Raw genomic sequence first — 18062 nt, 5'->3', positions numbered from 1 at the left:
TAACTTTCGTAAAACGTATAGACAAAACGACAATACTCGACCGTATTTTTAAACCACAAAACCGAAATTTTCATGTGCATAAAACAAAATTTAAAACAGCACACTTACAGTAGTTATTGATGCTAAAAAAACATAGGTGCTCGGCTTCGAGAAGTGGATCGTTCCTTGTTCTTCACTCGGCGGTACTACGGCTTGATTATTCTTGGAAGATTTTCGGCAGAGTTTCGGCTAGGACAAGTTGCTGAATTTTCGAAAATATGCAGCAAGAAATTTCGAAAATTTGTGTCTTGAATGAGTAGGGTTGATGCACTATTTATAGGGGAAGAGGGTGGAGCTAAATTTGGCACAAAAATCATACCAAAAATCGTATCAAATCTCCTAATATTGACTCCAATATCCTTGCCATTGTTGCTGATTTATTTTCCAATTTTGTGGGATCTCTTCCTTAATCACTTGCCCCTCAATATTTCGAAATATGGGGATTAGGTGAGGAGATTTGCTTCTAAATTGCATGGTATGTTTGACTTAGTATTGAATCTCCAATGCATTCCAATATATCTCCTCAAAATATGTGTACCCAAAAATATAGTAATAAAATCTCAACAATTTTCCTTACAACTATTTCATTATATTATTAAAAGATTTTCGGTTCTCACATCCCTCCCTCCTTATGAGAAGTTTCGTCCTCGAAACTGGAGTTGACTCGGTCTCCAAATAAATAGGGATATTCCTTTCCCTTACAATCTACTACCGCATTGTTTCTTGCTAACCAATCCATTCCTAAGATGATATCGAAATCGACCATGATCAACCGTATCAGGTCGGCTCAAAAATCTAATTTACCAATACTGATTTTTCAATCTCTGTAAATTTCGTCAGTTTCAATGGCTCTACTAGTAGGCGTGGCTAGTTGGAAAGGTTCGGTTCGCTTAATGGGCCTACGTTTTAGCTTCTTAGCAATTCTCTTAGACATAAATGAATGTGTAGCGCCACAGTCAAATAACACATAAGCAGACACTTGCTGAAAAAATATGGTACTTGACACAACATCGCCTGCATCATCTGCCTCCTCCTGCGTCATGGCAAACACCCTGGCATTTGGTTTGTTCTCCCGTGGTTTATTGGCATTCGCCCCTGGGCTTGACCCGTTTCCTTTACCTGGTCCAGTTGTTTTGTTGCGGCGGCTGGACAATCTTCCATACGGTGTCCTCGTTTTCGGCATCCAAAGCAGACGCCGCTGGCTCTACGACATTCTCCCATGTGTCGTAAGTGGCCAGTTGGGCAAGGCTTAATGGCTTGGTAGCCTGAGGCAGGCGAAGTCCCTTTAGATGGTTCACCGGAATGGTTTGGTTTCTTGAACGATTGACTGCTATGAGAGGACTGATAATTCATAGGTCTTTTGTTCCTATTCTCCTTCTCTCTGCGCTGGATATCAGTTTCAGCTCGGATAGTTGCGCCCATCAAGTCTGAGAAGTTCGCAGGTTGGTAGACTGCCAAAGCCGACTGTATTCTGCTGTTCAAACCCTTTTTGAAGCGGTGTAATTTTAGAACTTCGTCTGCCATGATTGCCGGAGCATAAGATCCAAAGGCGTTGAACTGGGAGGTGTATTCTACAACTGACATATCCGGAGTCTGAGTCAGATTTTCAAACTCACTCAACTTTTGCAACTTGACCTCGGCTGGAAAGAACTGTTTGAGGAATGCATCTCGAAAGCGCTGCCATGTGATTGGTCCTGCAGCTGTCACGGCTGGCGAGATTGCTTCCCACCACTGGCCTGCGCGATCTTCCAGGAAAGGCACTATCACGTCCACTTTCAGTGCATCCGGGACTTCCAACAGTCGCGATTGAGTCTCCACGCTTTTTAGCCAGCTTTGGCTAATTTCGGGGTCGGCATCCCCACTGAAGGTTGGACACCTGTTTTTGCGGAGGGACTCATAATGGAACTTGACTCCATTTGGTGGTGAAGGTGGTGGTGGCTGATTGGCGTTCGGGTTTCTCAACCCTTGCAGTGTTGTTGCCACAATAGTGGCTATGGTCATAAGATCAGCTTGGCTTAAGTTGACTGCCGGCGGGTGTCCATTTCCTTGCTCGTTCTCCTGTCCGCCTTCACGGTTGATATTAGCATAACGCGGGTTGCGGTTCTGTCTTGGGGGTCTGCCGGCCATTTCCTACAGATTGCAAGTTCTAAGAATTTGTTGTACGAGTAAAGTTCATACAATAGATTGTGCTGAAATAGATTGAAATCAATGAACCAAATAGAACAAATTTTTATTGATTTCTAAAAGAAAGAACATGACCAATCTAAAGGAAATAAAAGTCGTACTGAGTAAAATAGCAACAACGAAAAAACAAAAGTAAAATAAAACTCCTAGAAAAAAATCACTAAGACAGAATAAAATACCAGGATAGAGTAAGATACTGAAATTAAAATTTTTTGAAAATTTCCAAAAATGGAAAGTTTTGAGATAGGCGTATGGATTCGAAGAGTATGTCGAGAGGATTTCAGATCAGTTCACGGAACCGAATTCGGAGTTTTCTACGAAAAAATCGAAGAGCACATGATGGCGGGTTGACTCGTTGACTCGACCGAGTTGACTCGCCGGGTTGACTCGCCGGAGTATGGTCGGAGCAAAGGCGTGTGTCGATGAAGGTGTCAAGATCACGGAACCGGTGGTGGCATGGCCAGAATCGATTGGAAAACTACTTAATTTGGTCGGAACTCGCTCAAACTCGGTGGACTCACTTGAAATTGGGCGTTTCCGATTGGTTGATCCGATCTCAAAATTGATTGTTGGGAAACGTTACCCATGGATATTATAATGTTTGGGTAAAAGGAATTAAAAATCGGAGTAGGATTGATAGGGTAATTGGACGAAATATAATTCGACGTTAGGAATCGTACGCCAAATTCGTAGATCCGAAATTCCGGTTGCACCCAAGCACGAATTCTGAAATTGTTTGAGGGATTTTGTTTGTCTCATCGAGGCGGTCCTAGATCTGGTCTCCGATCAAAGAAATACTACCGGAAGCGGCCGGAATCGGCAAAAAAATGCGGCGGCGCGCGCTAAGGACCTGTTTGGCAAGAATTCCCGAAATTTTTTTTTTTGAAAATCGATTTTTTCCACTCGGATTATGAACCTGGCGACTCTGATACCACTTAAATGTCACGCCCCGAGACCGTGGTTAGTTGACACCGGCGTTGTTTAACAATCACACAATCGAAACAACAAGCCTTTCGTAGCACAGTATAAACCGAACCAGTTTATTTATCATAATTTCAATGAAATAACATTGTCTTTACAAAACTGAAATAATTAAGACGACAGAGTTTTAATGCGGAAACGTCTTACAATTTATTTAATCATAAATTTCGAAGTAAAATCTATTACTAATCTTGTGAATCACCAGCCCCAGAACTATTCGGACTCCTCTTCCTCAACCTGTTCTTCGGACTTATCTGGGAAGGATTGTAAGGGGGTGAGTATTTTGGGAATACTCAGTAAATGGGGGACTTTGAACACAACATAACCAATTATTAACATTTTCGAAACATATCATAACGTACACCATGCTTTTCATAATCGTAACGTAAATTCCATAACATAATAACACTGCGATTTTTCACCTTTAATGGTTTACTGACGTCAGTCCCTAAGTTTTAATCATCTAAGGGGGCGAGGCCATAAAACAGTTCTGTCCCACTGTTAAGGGCCATATGTTGGAATTCCACCCATTTTCGGGGAATTCTCACAGTGTCAAACATAAACGTAATAACTTTCGTAAAACGTATAGACAAAACGACGGTACTCGACCGTATTTTTAAACCTCAAAACCGAAATTTTCATGTGCATAAAACAAAATTTAAAACAGCCCACTTACAGTAGTTATTGATGCTAAAAAAACATAGGTGCTCGGCTTCGGGAAGTGGATCGTTCCTTGTTCTTCACTCGGCGGTACTACGGCTCGATTTTTCTTGGAAGATTTTCGGCAGAGTTTCGGCTAGGACAAGTTGCTGAATTTTCGAAAATATGCAGCAAGAAATTTCGAAAATTTGTGTCTTGAATGAGTAGGGTTGATGCACTATTTATAGGGGAAGAAGATGGAGCTAAATTTGGCACAAAAATCATACCAAAAATCGTGTCAAATCTCCTAATATTGACTCTAATATCCTTGCCATTGTTGCTGATTTATTTTCCAATTTTGTGGGATCCTTTCCTTAATCACTTGTCCCTCAATATTTCGAAAATATGGGGATTAGGTGAGTAGATTTGCTTCTAAATTGCATGGTATGTTTGACTTAGTATTGAATCTCCAATGCATTCCAATATATCTCGTCAAAATATGTGTACCCAAAAATATAGTAATAAAATCTCAACAATTTTCCTTACAACTGTTTCATTATATTATTAAAAGATTTTCGGTTCTCACAATTACAAAATACTAGTAACAAGGAGATAAATGAGTCGAGTAAATTCTCAAACAAGATGTAATCAAGACGATAGATTTGATCATTAAAAAAAATACAAGTATGGTTGACAATTCAATATGATAGAAGGAGTGATCATCATAGTAATACATATCTTTTATGCACCAACACGACTAGTAGATACAATAATTATGCATATACAATAAAACATGATGATTATCATTTGAGAATATATCATATTATAATTTCCAGGTCAAATGTCAGAAGGCTATTAAAAGAAACCACCCCAAATCCAGCTCGTGCTCGGTCATCCGGCCTGGGAGCTCGGGTTACCATCCAAGCCCTTCTTCGAAGAAACCACCCCAAATCCATCTCTCTCGTCAGATCGAGCATCCCATCTCAAGCCATACCTACCGAACTTGGGATAACCTTCTATCCGCAACCCTTCCACGCACTTATGCCAATCCCCCAAACAAAGTCCCCTCTACTATCATTCTATCGCATGTACCCAGACCTCAGCCTAACCTCTTTCACTTTGGGCTACCCCTTCGCCTTACCCGGGTTTTCCCCTTAACTCTCCCGCCCCCATCTTCCCACCTCTCCCCCCGGGGTGTAGTTAGAGATTTTAAATTTGGTGGGTAGGATTTGTTTTGAAGTATACATATAAACATAACAATGTGACATATTATGTAGATGTATCACTGACTTTTTAGCAAACATGTATATATATATATATATATCAAGTTTTTTTATTATATATTTTAATATTTTGTGTTGGTGTATATAATTTAAATTCGAATTGCAGATTGTAATAATGAACTTAGCGATCAATGTGATATCTTTTATATGTTTGATCTGATTTGATTGATATTTGATTTCTAGAATTTACATGATTGATGTTATTTGCATTATATTTTTTTGTTAATCGAAAAAATTAAGAATTATTTTATTCATAGAAAGAGTACTATATATAATAAAATTAAAGCATAAATAATACACAAAAACTCTCTTGAGACGGTCTCATGTATCAATTTCGTGAGACAGATCTCCTATTTGGATCATCCATGAAAAAATATTACATTTTATGCTAAGAGTATTACTTTTTATTGTGAATATCGTTGGGGTAGACACGTCTCACAGATAAAGATCCGTGAGACTGTCTCAAAAGAGACCTACTCTAAATAATATTACTCATTTTTTTTATCATTATGCCATGTATTAATTTAAATTTAACATGTTACTATATTTTCATCAACCACTCTAATTGTATTAACTTAATAATATTTTTAAAACTTTATTTTTAAAAAAAAAAAAGTTCCCGGCCCAAATTTGATTGTTAACTGTTAAGCAAGAAAGATTGTGAGTAGGTTGGTGTTTTCTGTTCCTACAATCAGACATTCTTGAGGTTGAGGATAATTTTAATTTGTGAATGCTTTGAACATTTGTTTTTCTACCGGTGAATATATGTTTGTATTTAATTATATACATGAGCTTAATTAGACATTTATTATATAAGATTATTAATAAATTGAATTTATAATTTTCGCATATCTGGCGATAAAACTTATATAGTAATAAGATTTTTTTACAGAGAAAATGATAAAACAAAAATTCGCGTGAGACGAGTTCATTAGTCAATTTTGTAAAAATAATATTTTATTTGAGTTATCTATAAAAAAAATAATTTTTATAAATATGAATATAATTGTTTCGTTGTATGAATAAAAATCTATGATATGATTTCACGAATGTGGTAAGAAAAACAAATAAGTTGTAGCCCAAAAATAATAGATAAAAATTTATTTGAGACGGTCTCACAGGTCTTATTTTGTGAGATGAATATCTTATTTCGGTCATCCATTAAAAAATATTATTTTTTATGTTATGAGTATTACTTTTATTGTGAATATCGATAGATTTGACCTAATATATGGGAGACAGTCTCACAAAATATCTCCTCAAAATAATAATAAAGTGGATAACTATGAATACAATAGCCGCACATTTTGACTTTCAGGCATTAAAAAAGATAGTTAAGGGAGAAGAATCAAGTTACCTAAATTATCCGATGCCTATTAGTTTAACTATTATTACACGACTGTTTTGGCCTCCTCTCGAGTCGAATCAACCATGAAGTTAAGATAATAGATGTAATCTCGGATCAAATCTAGATATATATTTATTTATATATATATATATATTTTTAGCCTCGACTCCCGAGATAATTTTTTTCACTATCGATTTTCGAAAACCACTTAAAATTCCAAATAAAAAGAGAAATGATTTTTTTAAGGCAAAAACTTGTGTGAGACTGTCTCACGGGTCGTATTTGTGAGACATGTCTATTATTGAGTCTTCCATGAAAAAATATTATTTTTTATGATAATAATATTATTTTTTTATTGTGAATATCGGTAGGATTGATCCGTCTCATATATTAAGATCCGTGAGACGGTCTCATATAACACTCAATTTTTTTTAAGACCCGTCTTTAAAAAAAAAAGGTTTCAGTTGGATAAGATTGAAAAGTCCTCTTAAATCATTGCTTCAAGCAAGCACAATGATTGATCCATCGTCACGGGTTTAAATTTTATATATATTATATTGCATATATTTTTAACAAATTATATTTCAAATATTTAATAAAAAAATTAAATTTTAACAAAATTATATCAAAATCTTGTTGTAGCAAATATTACATTATTTTAATATTGAGCTGTAAAAAAATTGCAGTTAAATATTTGATTTATAAGATTAATAAACCCAACCGATCACAAGCAACCTAAACGAGTATTGTGTCAAAATAGCAGTTTTTTGTTTTTTTAAAAAAAATCCGACATTCATACCAATAATTAGTAATTTTATGACAAATATAACACCTCTAGGCACGACACGGCACGATATGGCACGACACGACACGACACTGCAAGAACCAAAAGAAACTTATTTAAAAATATGTATTTCTTAGGAAAATGGATACAAAAAATACATCTTTTGAGAGCCAAATAATATACTTGGTATCTCAAATGGATCGAGACAGTATAACTTTGGCTGAAATTAAAGAGTTAGGCATTCAACTGTAACAAGTTGTTACTCGAACATAACTCAATCTCAAAAACTAGTTCAAGAGTTATACAACTCTCAAAGATTTTATCCAGTCGATGTGAGACAACTAACACGTCTCCTCTCGCTCAAGAATGAACATCTAGAACGTAAAATTTACAAGTGATCCAGCTGTGTGCTATGCAACACATAACAGTGAAATTTGAGTTCTGATAACATGTTAAGATCGAAACTTAATTAGACTAAACTCAACCGAAAAAATTTGCTCAAAAGAGGAAGATTTTTCAAATCTATAGATACAAATGCCAAAGAATTTATCCAACCGATATAACAATTAACATAATCATTTAAAAATGTATGTTACTTTCTTGGGATAATATAATTATTATATCAGTTAGAGTTTATATGGAGAAAATTCAATGAACTAAGATCGAAATAGTAAAAAGAAATGGAGTTGTTAACCCGTCGCTTTCTTTGCTTGTGATTTTCCAGTCATTTCTAAAAAGAATCTCTAAACCTTTAGATAAACAACAAAAAACAAATTTATTTAAATTTTATTTATTTGATCAATTAACTATTTTGATATTACATTTATTTTCTGAGTTAAATCATTCAGAATAATTGATTCATAATTATATTTAAATTAAATAAATTATAAAATTGTGCATAAATGATATCTGCAAATAAACTATATTCCCCTTGACTCAGGTAATTATGAGATCAATTGAAAACGAAAGAAGAAGCAGCTAACGGGCTCCAAATTTAGAATTACATTTTAAAAAAATAAATAAAAATTGAGAGTTTTAAAAACAATTCTACAACCTTTTATATAAAATAATATAATGTATTTTTAAAGTTGACGCAAACTTTTCTAAAGTCTACCGGTATTATTTTTAAAAAAATGGAATGTTTATGTTTGATTTCAAAATCATTTAATTAAACCATACATATATTATTAATTATCTACTTATATATTTTTATTACATTTAATTGAATAATGAATATCTTAATCACCTATCTTAGTTTATAATATTTTATTATTAAAATATTTTTGTTATATTATAAAATGTTTAATATGAAAATATGTAATTATGATTTTTGTTTTATTATGAGTTGAATAAAATTGATAGATTTTAACTTGTGATAATATTTTTTTTGTTTCTAAAAAAGTCAACGTAAAATTGGAAGGTAAAATTTATTATTTATTAATTTGTAAACATTTTTTATTATGTAGTTACTAAAATTTTAAATAATATTATTCTACTTTTCTAATAAAGCACCATATGTTTAATTTTATGGAATCAATTGTGAGAATCCCAAATTTTGGGAGTGCAATTTTGAAATATAGACATGTATAAGAATTTATTTTCGAGTTATAATAAATTCGAAAATATTAAATAATACATGGTATTAGAAATTCCAAGTCAATAAATACATGAAATTCAATATTCAGTACAAATCGTGTATTAATTTCGAAATAAGGCTGAATATCAATCAATTTGGAAGGAAATATTACACACAAGGCAGATTTTCTCAACAAGATAGCATCCTAATATTTAAGGAAGGAGTATCTCGATAATTATAGAATAATTATCTCGAAATTTTGGAAAGTATATCAATCGAATTATGGTAAGATTTTCACCTCACCCCTATAAATAGGAGAAGCTATCATTCAAACTTCATACATTAATTTTCGAGTTTTTGCTCCAAATTTTCGAAATTTCTCTCCAAAATTCTGCACGAGTCATCAAAGTTATTTCAAAGTTCAAAAATTCGTTTATTTCGCTCGGAGTATCGGAATCCGATCTCCACCGTTCAGAATATTCTTTCATATGTTTCGCATAACATATCCAAATTTCAGCAAAATCCAACGGTTAGTTTTTCGTTTATAGCCTTTGAAAGAAACTGCTCAGATCTTAGTCGAGAATTCAGCATACCTACGGTTTTTCTGTATGAACAGGCCTAAACGACTTCCAAACCCGATATCCACCGTTCATATTTATTTAACGTACTTGTGAATGTACTGTAAAATTTTAAGCCCGATCCAATGGTTCATTTAGGCGCAAAGAAATTTACAAGGTGGCTGATTTTTTTCGGTAGATGTGCTGCTGCGTTTTTGAGGTGTCGGTTGCATGATTCTTCTATGTTTTCTGAGTTCTTCACGTTTTTTTTCAACATAAGGTAAGTGGACTTGTTTTAAAGATTAAATCTCGTTATGCATTTATCTTATTCGTTTTTGAAAATACGATCGAGTACATTCTTCGTTTACTCATTTCTTGTGTTGATTGTCATACGATTTTGAGCACTGTGAGGAGTCGACTGGATATGGGTGAGAATCCCAACCATGACGTACTCTTACGTGGTGGGGGATATAACCGCTATACGGCCTCGCCCCCTTAGAGGAGTAAAAATTAGGGACTGATATCAGTAAACCATAGAAAGTAGACGAATCTCAGTGCTGGTAAATGTTATGCATGTGATATGAATGATGTTATGCAAGTGCAAGTCATGTGATTTTCGAAATTATGCATATTGTTATATTATGCTCGAACGGCCTCCACTTGCTGAGTATTTCCCAAAATACTCATCCTTACTTCCTCCCCACCCAGATAAGAACGAAGAGCAAATGGATGAAGAAAAGCAAGAGCAAATTTTGGAAATAGTAGAAGATATCGAGTTATTCCAGAAGTTTTGAAGCTTAGTTTATGTTTATCGCTTCCGCACTATTAAACCTTTTAATCAGTTTATTTTGATATTTATATTGTAAAGACAATCTTTTGATTGATTATGAGTAATAAACTGGTTTTTTGTTTATAATGTACTACGAGGCTTGTTATTTTCAATTGTGTGGTTGTAAAACAACGCCGGTGTCGACTAACTCCGGTCTCGGGGCGTGACATCAATCATCTTATTAAATATTTTATTTATGCATTAAACAAAAAATTAGAGGATCATCCGTGCAATCATTAATCACAAAGCAACTATATCACACCTTATTCAAATCTAAAAATAACAAAAATAAAAATAGCAAAATACCATAATTTTTTTTTGACAAAAACTTGTGTGAGACAGTCTCACGAGTCGTATTTTGTGAGACGTATCTCTTATTTGGGTCATCCATAAAAAAATATTATTTTTTATGCTAAGATTATTACTTTTTATTGTGAATATTGGTAGGAGACCCGTCTCACAAATAAAGATTCATGATACCGTCTCACACAAAACATATCTTTTTTTTTCTTGAAAAACAGTATACTACTTAAATAATTATCTCAACTGATTATCAAAAAGTATAATTAGATTATCAATTCGGTATAAATTTTTATGTAGAATATAATTGATATATATTTATATAAAATAAACTTGTAAATACATAATTTATGCATGAATACAATATCCAACTAAATCCCTTTCACGTCCGGTGTTAAATGTCCTATATAAGTTGGATTAAGTTTTTGAGATTTGTATATAAGAACTTAGACAAATCTTTTCTTTTGAACTAATTTTTGGACGATGATCTCATTATTCCGTTCCTGTTTTAAAAGTAATTTTTTTGAAAAAATAGTCTACTAGCCGGCATTCCTTGAGCCGCGAGTGGGGTGGGTTCCCACTCGCTTGTTCGATGGAATTGGTAAAGGAATCTCAGTGCTTACTTACAAGAAAGCTATCGTATTACGGCAACAAGGGCCCAACACCACACTGTTGTACACTCTATATATAACTGGTTGAATGAGTCGGAGCAGTCAGGCAAATATTTTCTTGAATTATTTTAGCTAGCAGCCTCTCCCACCAGCCCAAAAATTGAGATCTTTGGTTGAGTTGTCTACTCGTTTTTTCGAATTGTCTATGAGATTTGGGTACATATATTGATGGTTTAAAGCAAAATTATACCATTGTTCTTGCCCAAATTTGTTTGGAGAAATGTAGCGATCAATAAAGAATAAAGCAGGCAGTCTTCGATGCATTGCATTTGCTTACACAGGGGAATGGAAGCCCGAGAATCCCAATCAAATGCAGATGAAAAATATAGTATCATCCAATTAGATTTGACTTTACTTGAGATATTTGGTATTATGGATATCAGAAGATTGGAGGGAAAAAACCATTCAATCTGGTGGAATTATCAGTAATGGCCGATGACTTTGATGTCAATGTTAACAATTACACTAGATTGGATGTTTTTTTTTTTGAATCTTGACGTATATTCATGGTACCAACTATCTCAAGTAAGGTCAAACCTTATTCGATAATGCTATATTTGTCATCTACATTTGATTGGGATTCTCGGGCTCCGTTCGCTAACAAGCAGATGCAATGCATCGAAGGCTGCTTGGTTCTGTTGCCTGGAGTCCGAATGATGTATCAATTTAAGGTCTTTTCTGTTTTCTTAGTCTCTTCGTTTCTCTTACAGCGTAGCAGTAGTCAGTGCACATTTCTTATCTTCCCTGAATCAAACGTTTCTATCACAAGGAATGGTGTAATCTTGTTTCCGACTTATCAATTTCGAAACCCAAATCCCAACTTCTTGACAGAATTATTCACTTCTCGATCTTGTCCCATTCTTCAGTAACATATCTGAAACTTGGTCCCTTCCCTCCTGTTCGATGCCGGATAATCCGTTTTGTTTGAAGTAGATCCAACTGTTCTGCAAACTAAAAACTTCCTCACCAGAGAATCATTCTGTTTCACTCGGTAAGCCTAGTGTCAGAATGACGTCTCAACTAAAGGCAGGTCAGATTGCGTTGAAACACCTTGGGAGGAAACCAAACGTTGACCGAATTCGAGGACTCCAATATTTTGATGCCGACCCACCCTTGTTTTTCGAACGACAATCGGAAGAATAGCTCTTTCCAGGAAGCCTTCTGGCGGGGCGAGAGAAATATCAAAAAACTTGGGGGTCAGCCTGTGTCTTTGGGTATGCATTAGAGACGATACCTTTTGGTGAGTCCTGTTCATTTCCATGGATTCTATCCTGTACTCTGGATTCAAGAAACTTGGCACTGCTAAAGCCTTTGTTCTTCATCGTTTTTGCTGAGATTTATGTTGTCAAATTATGTATTTCGAAGAACTGTAGAATCTTCACAATTAATATTTTCATTCATTCACTTGTGGGATATTTGAGGAACTCGCTTTTTTTTTTTTTGATGATGATGACTCGGCAAATGTTTTCATTTTTTCCCCTTTGAACGCAGAGAAGCGTGGCGTTTGGCTAGTCAGTAGATGGATAAACTCTGCTTTCTTGTGCTTATAATTGAAAAATTACTATAATCTACTGCTGAAGCTGCGTGGTTGTCTTAATTTAACAATCAACTGGCTTTAAGTCAATTTTGCTGGAATGTTCCTCATAAATTGGTTCTTGATTATATATCTTATGGAGTTGAAATGGCACGTAAATATTGCGTTTTTAAGAAAATGGATATTATCAACTATTTTTTTTAAAAATAACTTTCTAAAGGGTATTTGAAATACACTGTAGAAAAGTATGTTTTAAAAATAATGGTTTATTAAAATTAGATAACCAAATACCTGTTAATATATATGGCCGTAGTATTTCTCTGGAGAGGCAGAAGGACAAGATGACCTTATTTGCATGGTTTTGGTTAGGTACCAATCTGCAAGTATATTGTATGTATGGTGTTGCTGACGTGGACTCGTAACAAGAGCTCTACCTTTCTTGATATTTTATATAAATTTTCCAAGTCTTCAAACTGGCTCACCTCTATAATAAAGTTGAATCAGATAAAAATGAATGTACGTGCATGAGAACATGAAGAAGTAATGTGATTAGTCCTTATTTTGGTCAAATTCTTTAACAAGATCTCAAAAAATGAAAAATAGTGTTGAAAAGGCTGTCATAGCTTACTATTTTATATGGTTGAACCTTAGATATTTTCAGAAGTTTAATTAATCAAATGGGAACTGGTTAGATTTGAGGATGAGTTCAATGTAGTTGGCAAAAGTCAATGTCATGAAATAGGTGTCATTTGGAAGGTATCTCCGGGAGAAATCACAAACATGGTTGTGACATATTGAAACGTGATTTGTTTTTGTAAGATTTTGAACATCACAATCGATTGTTTGTCGCTTTATCAATTATAATTTGGAGCTTTCATCTTTTTCTGCTGGTTGCTTCTGTCCAAGTTCTTAGAACTGCGGCATTGACAGGTGGACAGGATTGTAAGTTCACTCGTTCGTGTGCGAGAGCGTGTTTCTTTCTAATACCCTTGTTTTCAATCATGTATTAATTGTTACACGTGAAATTTGCGCAATATCTATTGTAATCTATGGTTACGACTCCAGAACCATACATTTTCAAGAAACCTTTTTATGATTCTGTGATGCAGTTCCTGCTCTAAATGCCCTGAAAAATGCATGGAAAAATCTACCACCCAACTGGGTTGGGGCTGATCCTTGTGGAGATGGTTGGGATGGAATTAGCTGCACCAATAATCATGCCGTCTCCTTGTAAATCTTCTCTATTGTATACATTGTATGTCATAAATAATAACTAATGTACTTGATGATTTAATCCTGATATCTGATTTGAGCACATTGGCAACCACCAGTTTAAGTGGTCAGCTAACATCAGACATTGGAGGATTATCCGAATTGCTGATTCTGTGGGCTTTCTATTCTTCTCTTGTTTTCCAATTTGTTACACCTTTGGCATAGTGCTTTGTGCTGACCTCTGAACTACTATTTCTTGTTCTGCTTCTGCTTCTACTTTGTGCTTTGTTACACCATTGGAGGATTACCCAAAATAGACCGACTATGGGTGAAGTGCTTAAAGAACTAGAGAACATCATGGTTCTATGTGGTCTGAATCCCAATGCTGAATCTGCGTCATCACCAGCGAGTTATGGAGCAAACAGAGGTCATGATCATCCTTCGGTAGTGAAAGTCTGTGTTCATACAGTGCAGGTTATCTTTCTTCAAGGTTAGAGCCTAAGTAGTTATCTATTGGTCTGTTTTGGGTTTGTTTTTTATGTCTTCTAGAAAATATTTTTTGAAAAATAAAAAAATAAAAATTTATCTTCCGTAAGCTATTGACAACAGGCACGTGCAAAATTTTATATGAATCATGTCATTTTGAATCAAACTGAATTAGTAGTTCAAATAATATCCAGAAAATGTCAATGAATCCGATCCAGATACCCTCAAGAGAACTGATTATTTTGAGTTTTCTACGACTTGAAATATAAACAAATAAACTTGAAAGTGGACTTAAGATAGTGATCGTTCCTGCCCCAGAAACCCCTTTTCTTTGAGACTAGTAACTGTGTCCCTCACAGCATCTTCAATTGGAGTAAACACTAATCCCAAATCAATCAGTCTCTTGGCTGCATCCTTACAAGCCACCAGGCCTGGTTGCGTTTCGCCTGTAAATCTGTATCGAACGCGTAAACTTGACATATGAACACACAACACAATGATTAATTTTATTTGCGAAATTCAGCAGCCATGAACCGAGTTGCAAGAGAAATACAAACAAATATCAAGCTAGTTTTGAGCCTTGAGCAATTTCATCTCCCTTCATATTCATGGAAACTTCAATCAGATAAAGTTTCAAGAATCAAGCCAGTGATTTCACGACTATGGTCAATTACTTTTGACTCGAATCATGCTTTCGAGTTTGAAATAGAGTCATAATCTGTTTACATCATCAAAAACAAAGTAAAAAGCTTGAACACCAAAATTTTGATCCAGCCCTTCACAAAGGCTCGAGCTTTAAATCATTGATCATTTGTCATCAACGTGTTTGATATGCTTGCATAATCTCATGAAATACCAGCAAAATCCCTTCTCATGCATTATTTAAAAAAATAAAGGCAAAATTTCTCTGTCAAATGTAGCAAGTATTCCACTTATCACTTATGCCTCGAGTTTGAACTTCTTTAATATAACAACCTTGACATATCTACTGAAAAGGGAAAAATCATCGAACCTGTGAACCGGGAAGTCGGGGAAGAGTTTCGAGACTTGATTTGCAAAATCCCCAAACTGGTAGATGCCATTGGTGCAAAGATATCGACCCGAGGCAGCAGGAGTTTCGAACAGCAACAACTGTGCCTTAGCTACGTCCTGGACATGCACAGCCCCTAACCAGTGATACTCCTGCGTATCTTTAGAACCCTGCAGAAGCTGTTGTAAAACAGCACAGCTTGCGTTCAATCCCCGTTGCAGAAGTTGTCCGAGACATGTGGCTGGATTGATCGCCACAACATCCAACCCGTTTTCCTTCGCAAAATCCCAGGCAGCTTTTTCAGCTAAAGTTTTTGAAACTGGATACCATTTCTGTCACATTACATATATAAACATGTATCAGATGAGACGATTTACCATTAGCTCTTATATATGTTTTAAAAAATTCAAAGCATTAATTGCAAGAAATATTTAACTAATATCACAACAATTGTAAGATCATTTATCTATTTATTTATTATAATTAGTATTTATTAAATAATTTTATCAATATATAAACATGACCTTAAAATTTAATTTAATCTTTATTTTTACTTGTGTCGTAGGAAGTAGAAAGAGACCTGTCGAGACTGGCAGTAGTCAAGATCTGTCCACAAAGTCTCATCAAACACCTTCCCTCCGGCCACCGTGGATTCGGAACTATGGCCGATATCGACGACGTCAGCACCACGCGCCGCACTCCGAACCTCTTCGCGGCGGCGAGTACGTTCAGAGTACCCTTCACGGCGGGGTCCAGCAGCTCCGCCTGAGGGTCTTTGGGATCCTCAAGCGTGCAAGGCGACGCCACGTGAAAGACACCCGCACATCCCTCCACCGCCTTGGCCACTGCGTCAGCGTCGAGGAGGTCGGCCTCGTGCACCACCAACCTCACGGCGGGGCTGGCGGCCCCGGGGAGGGAAAAGATGTGAGAAGGGTCCGAGCCCGGGAAAACAGAGAGGTGGATGGTTGTGTATCCGTTCTGCAGAAGGGTTTTCACGATCCAGGAGCCGATGAAACCATTTGCTCCGGTGATGCATACTGGTTCTTTCGACACGGTGGTTTTTGCTCCGGCGGCGATCATCGTATACGATTATATATAATATAATATATATATATAAGTAGCTTGATCATGTTGTTTGATCACGTAGTTGGGATATATATATATATATATATATATATATATATATATATATATATATATATATATATATATATATATATATATATATATATAATATCATGTAGATTGGTTTGTTAGAACTAGTGGTTTATCCATCGAGAGGAGAGATTTTTGGGATGATTAATCTAAAATTTTGTGATTCTTTATAGGATAATATAAAAACAATTTACGTAGATCAGTTTCCACGACCTCGTAGGGAATAGCCATATAAAGAAACTCTTTTATTTTCCTATTTTATTTTGAAGGAAAATAAACTCAAATCAATTTCGGTTTGACAAAGAAGTAATTTAGATAACCCAGTTAATTTTTCTCATCCATCAAATCTCGGTCATCCTAACTTGTGTGGTTGTTTAATCTTCTTACCTAACTTTTGTCAATTTAGCTCTTTATTTTGTACATTTTAAAATTTTATTCTTTTTTCAACGTGACGTTGGTGTTATGTTTCATGTAAAAATGAATAAAATTCCAAAATAAAAGACAGAAATTGAGAGAAAAATGAAAGACATGACTAAAATTGTATTATGATTACACAACGGACCAAAATCACAAATTTGTCAAATATAAATATTGGAAAAACAATTTTCCTTATAAAAATCCAACAAAGTTGATGATGATGATGATTCCTATGTTGGGTAGTTTATTATATTTGAATAGTGAGATATTTTCGGTATAAAAAAGTAATATTTGTTCATGGATAAGTCAAATAGGATATCTATCATTCTGAGACGTTTCACAAACAAATTTATGATATATTGATATTTTTGATACCTCCGGTTTTCTTATCGCTATAACATATACCAAGATTGGCGAATGAATTTGCATATCATCTAGCTTGTGAAGTTTTCAAATCCGAGTCTAGTTTCGAGTGGCTTAATTATGTATTATCTTTTTACTTTTCTAATATTATATATATCATGATTTTTTACAAGATTCTTACTGGGTGGTTTCTTTATCTAAAAAAAAGTGAAATATATATCTTTTCGAGGCCTATATATTCTTATCGTATCGATTTTGTGCACATTTCGAATAAACAAAGCATGCACGCATTATAATGTATTATTTTCTCAAAACTAACCATTTTAACAACTCATTTCTACGTTGCAAAAACTCGTGTAAGATGTTCTCACATATCGTATTTTCTGAGACGGATCTCTTATTTGGGTCATCCATCAGAAATTATTATCTTTATGCTAAGACTATTACTTTTTATTGTGAATATCGGTAAGGGTCGACCCGTCTCAAAGATAAATATTCGTGAGACCATCTTACAAGAGACTTACTCCTTCTACATTCACCAACACTATCCAACTCTTTTTTTTATCGTTTCTAAAACTAATTTATTCTATTATTTACAATATCTTCGAAAATACACTTTTTCACGATATGATAGCTTTGGTTGAAAATACCTAATTACAAAAATATAATTAAGC

General features: G+C 34.8%; 1 protein-coding gene across 1 annotated transcript; it reads right to left on the bottom strand.

Annotated features, from left to right (window-relative positions):
- Nucleotides 1-11545: 11545 nt before the first annotated feature.
- Nucleotides 11546-16626, bottom strand: LOC140811540 (phenylacetaldehyde reductase). The gene is given in 4 exon segments (XM_073169477.1): nucleotides 11546-14877; nucleotides 15436-15785; nucleotides 16034-16087; nucleotides 16090-16626. Coding segments are annotated over 4 exon segments (1011 nt in total). The 5' UTR covers nucleotides 16534-16626; the 3' UTR covers nucleotides 11546-14714.
- Nucleotides 16627-18062: the final 1436 nt, after the last annotated feature.

The sequence above is a fragment of the Primulina eburnea genome, chromosome 14, assembly GCF_022965805.1.
Source record: "Primulina eburnea isolate SZY01 chromosome 14, ASM2296580v1, whole genome shotgun sequence".
Taxonomy (NCBI): Eukaryota; Viridiplantae; Streptophyta; class Magnoliopsida; order Lamiales; family Gesneriaceae; genus Primulina; species Primulina eburnea.
The sequence above is the reverse complement of the archived record's forward strand: the minus strand, read 5'-3'. Positions and strand labels throughout refer to the sequence as shown.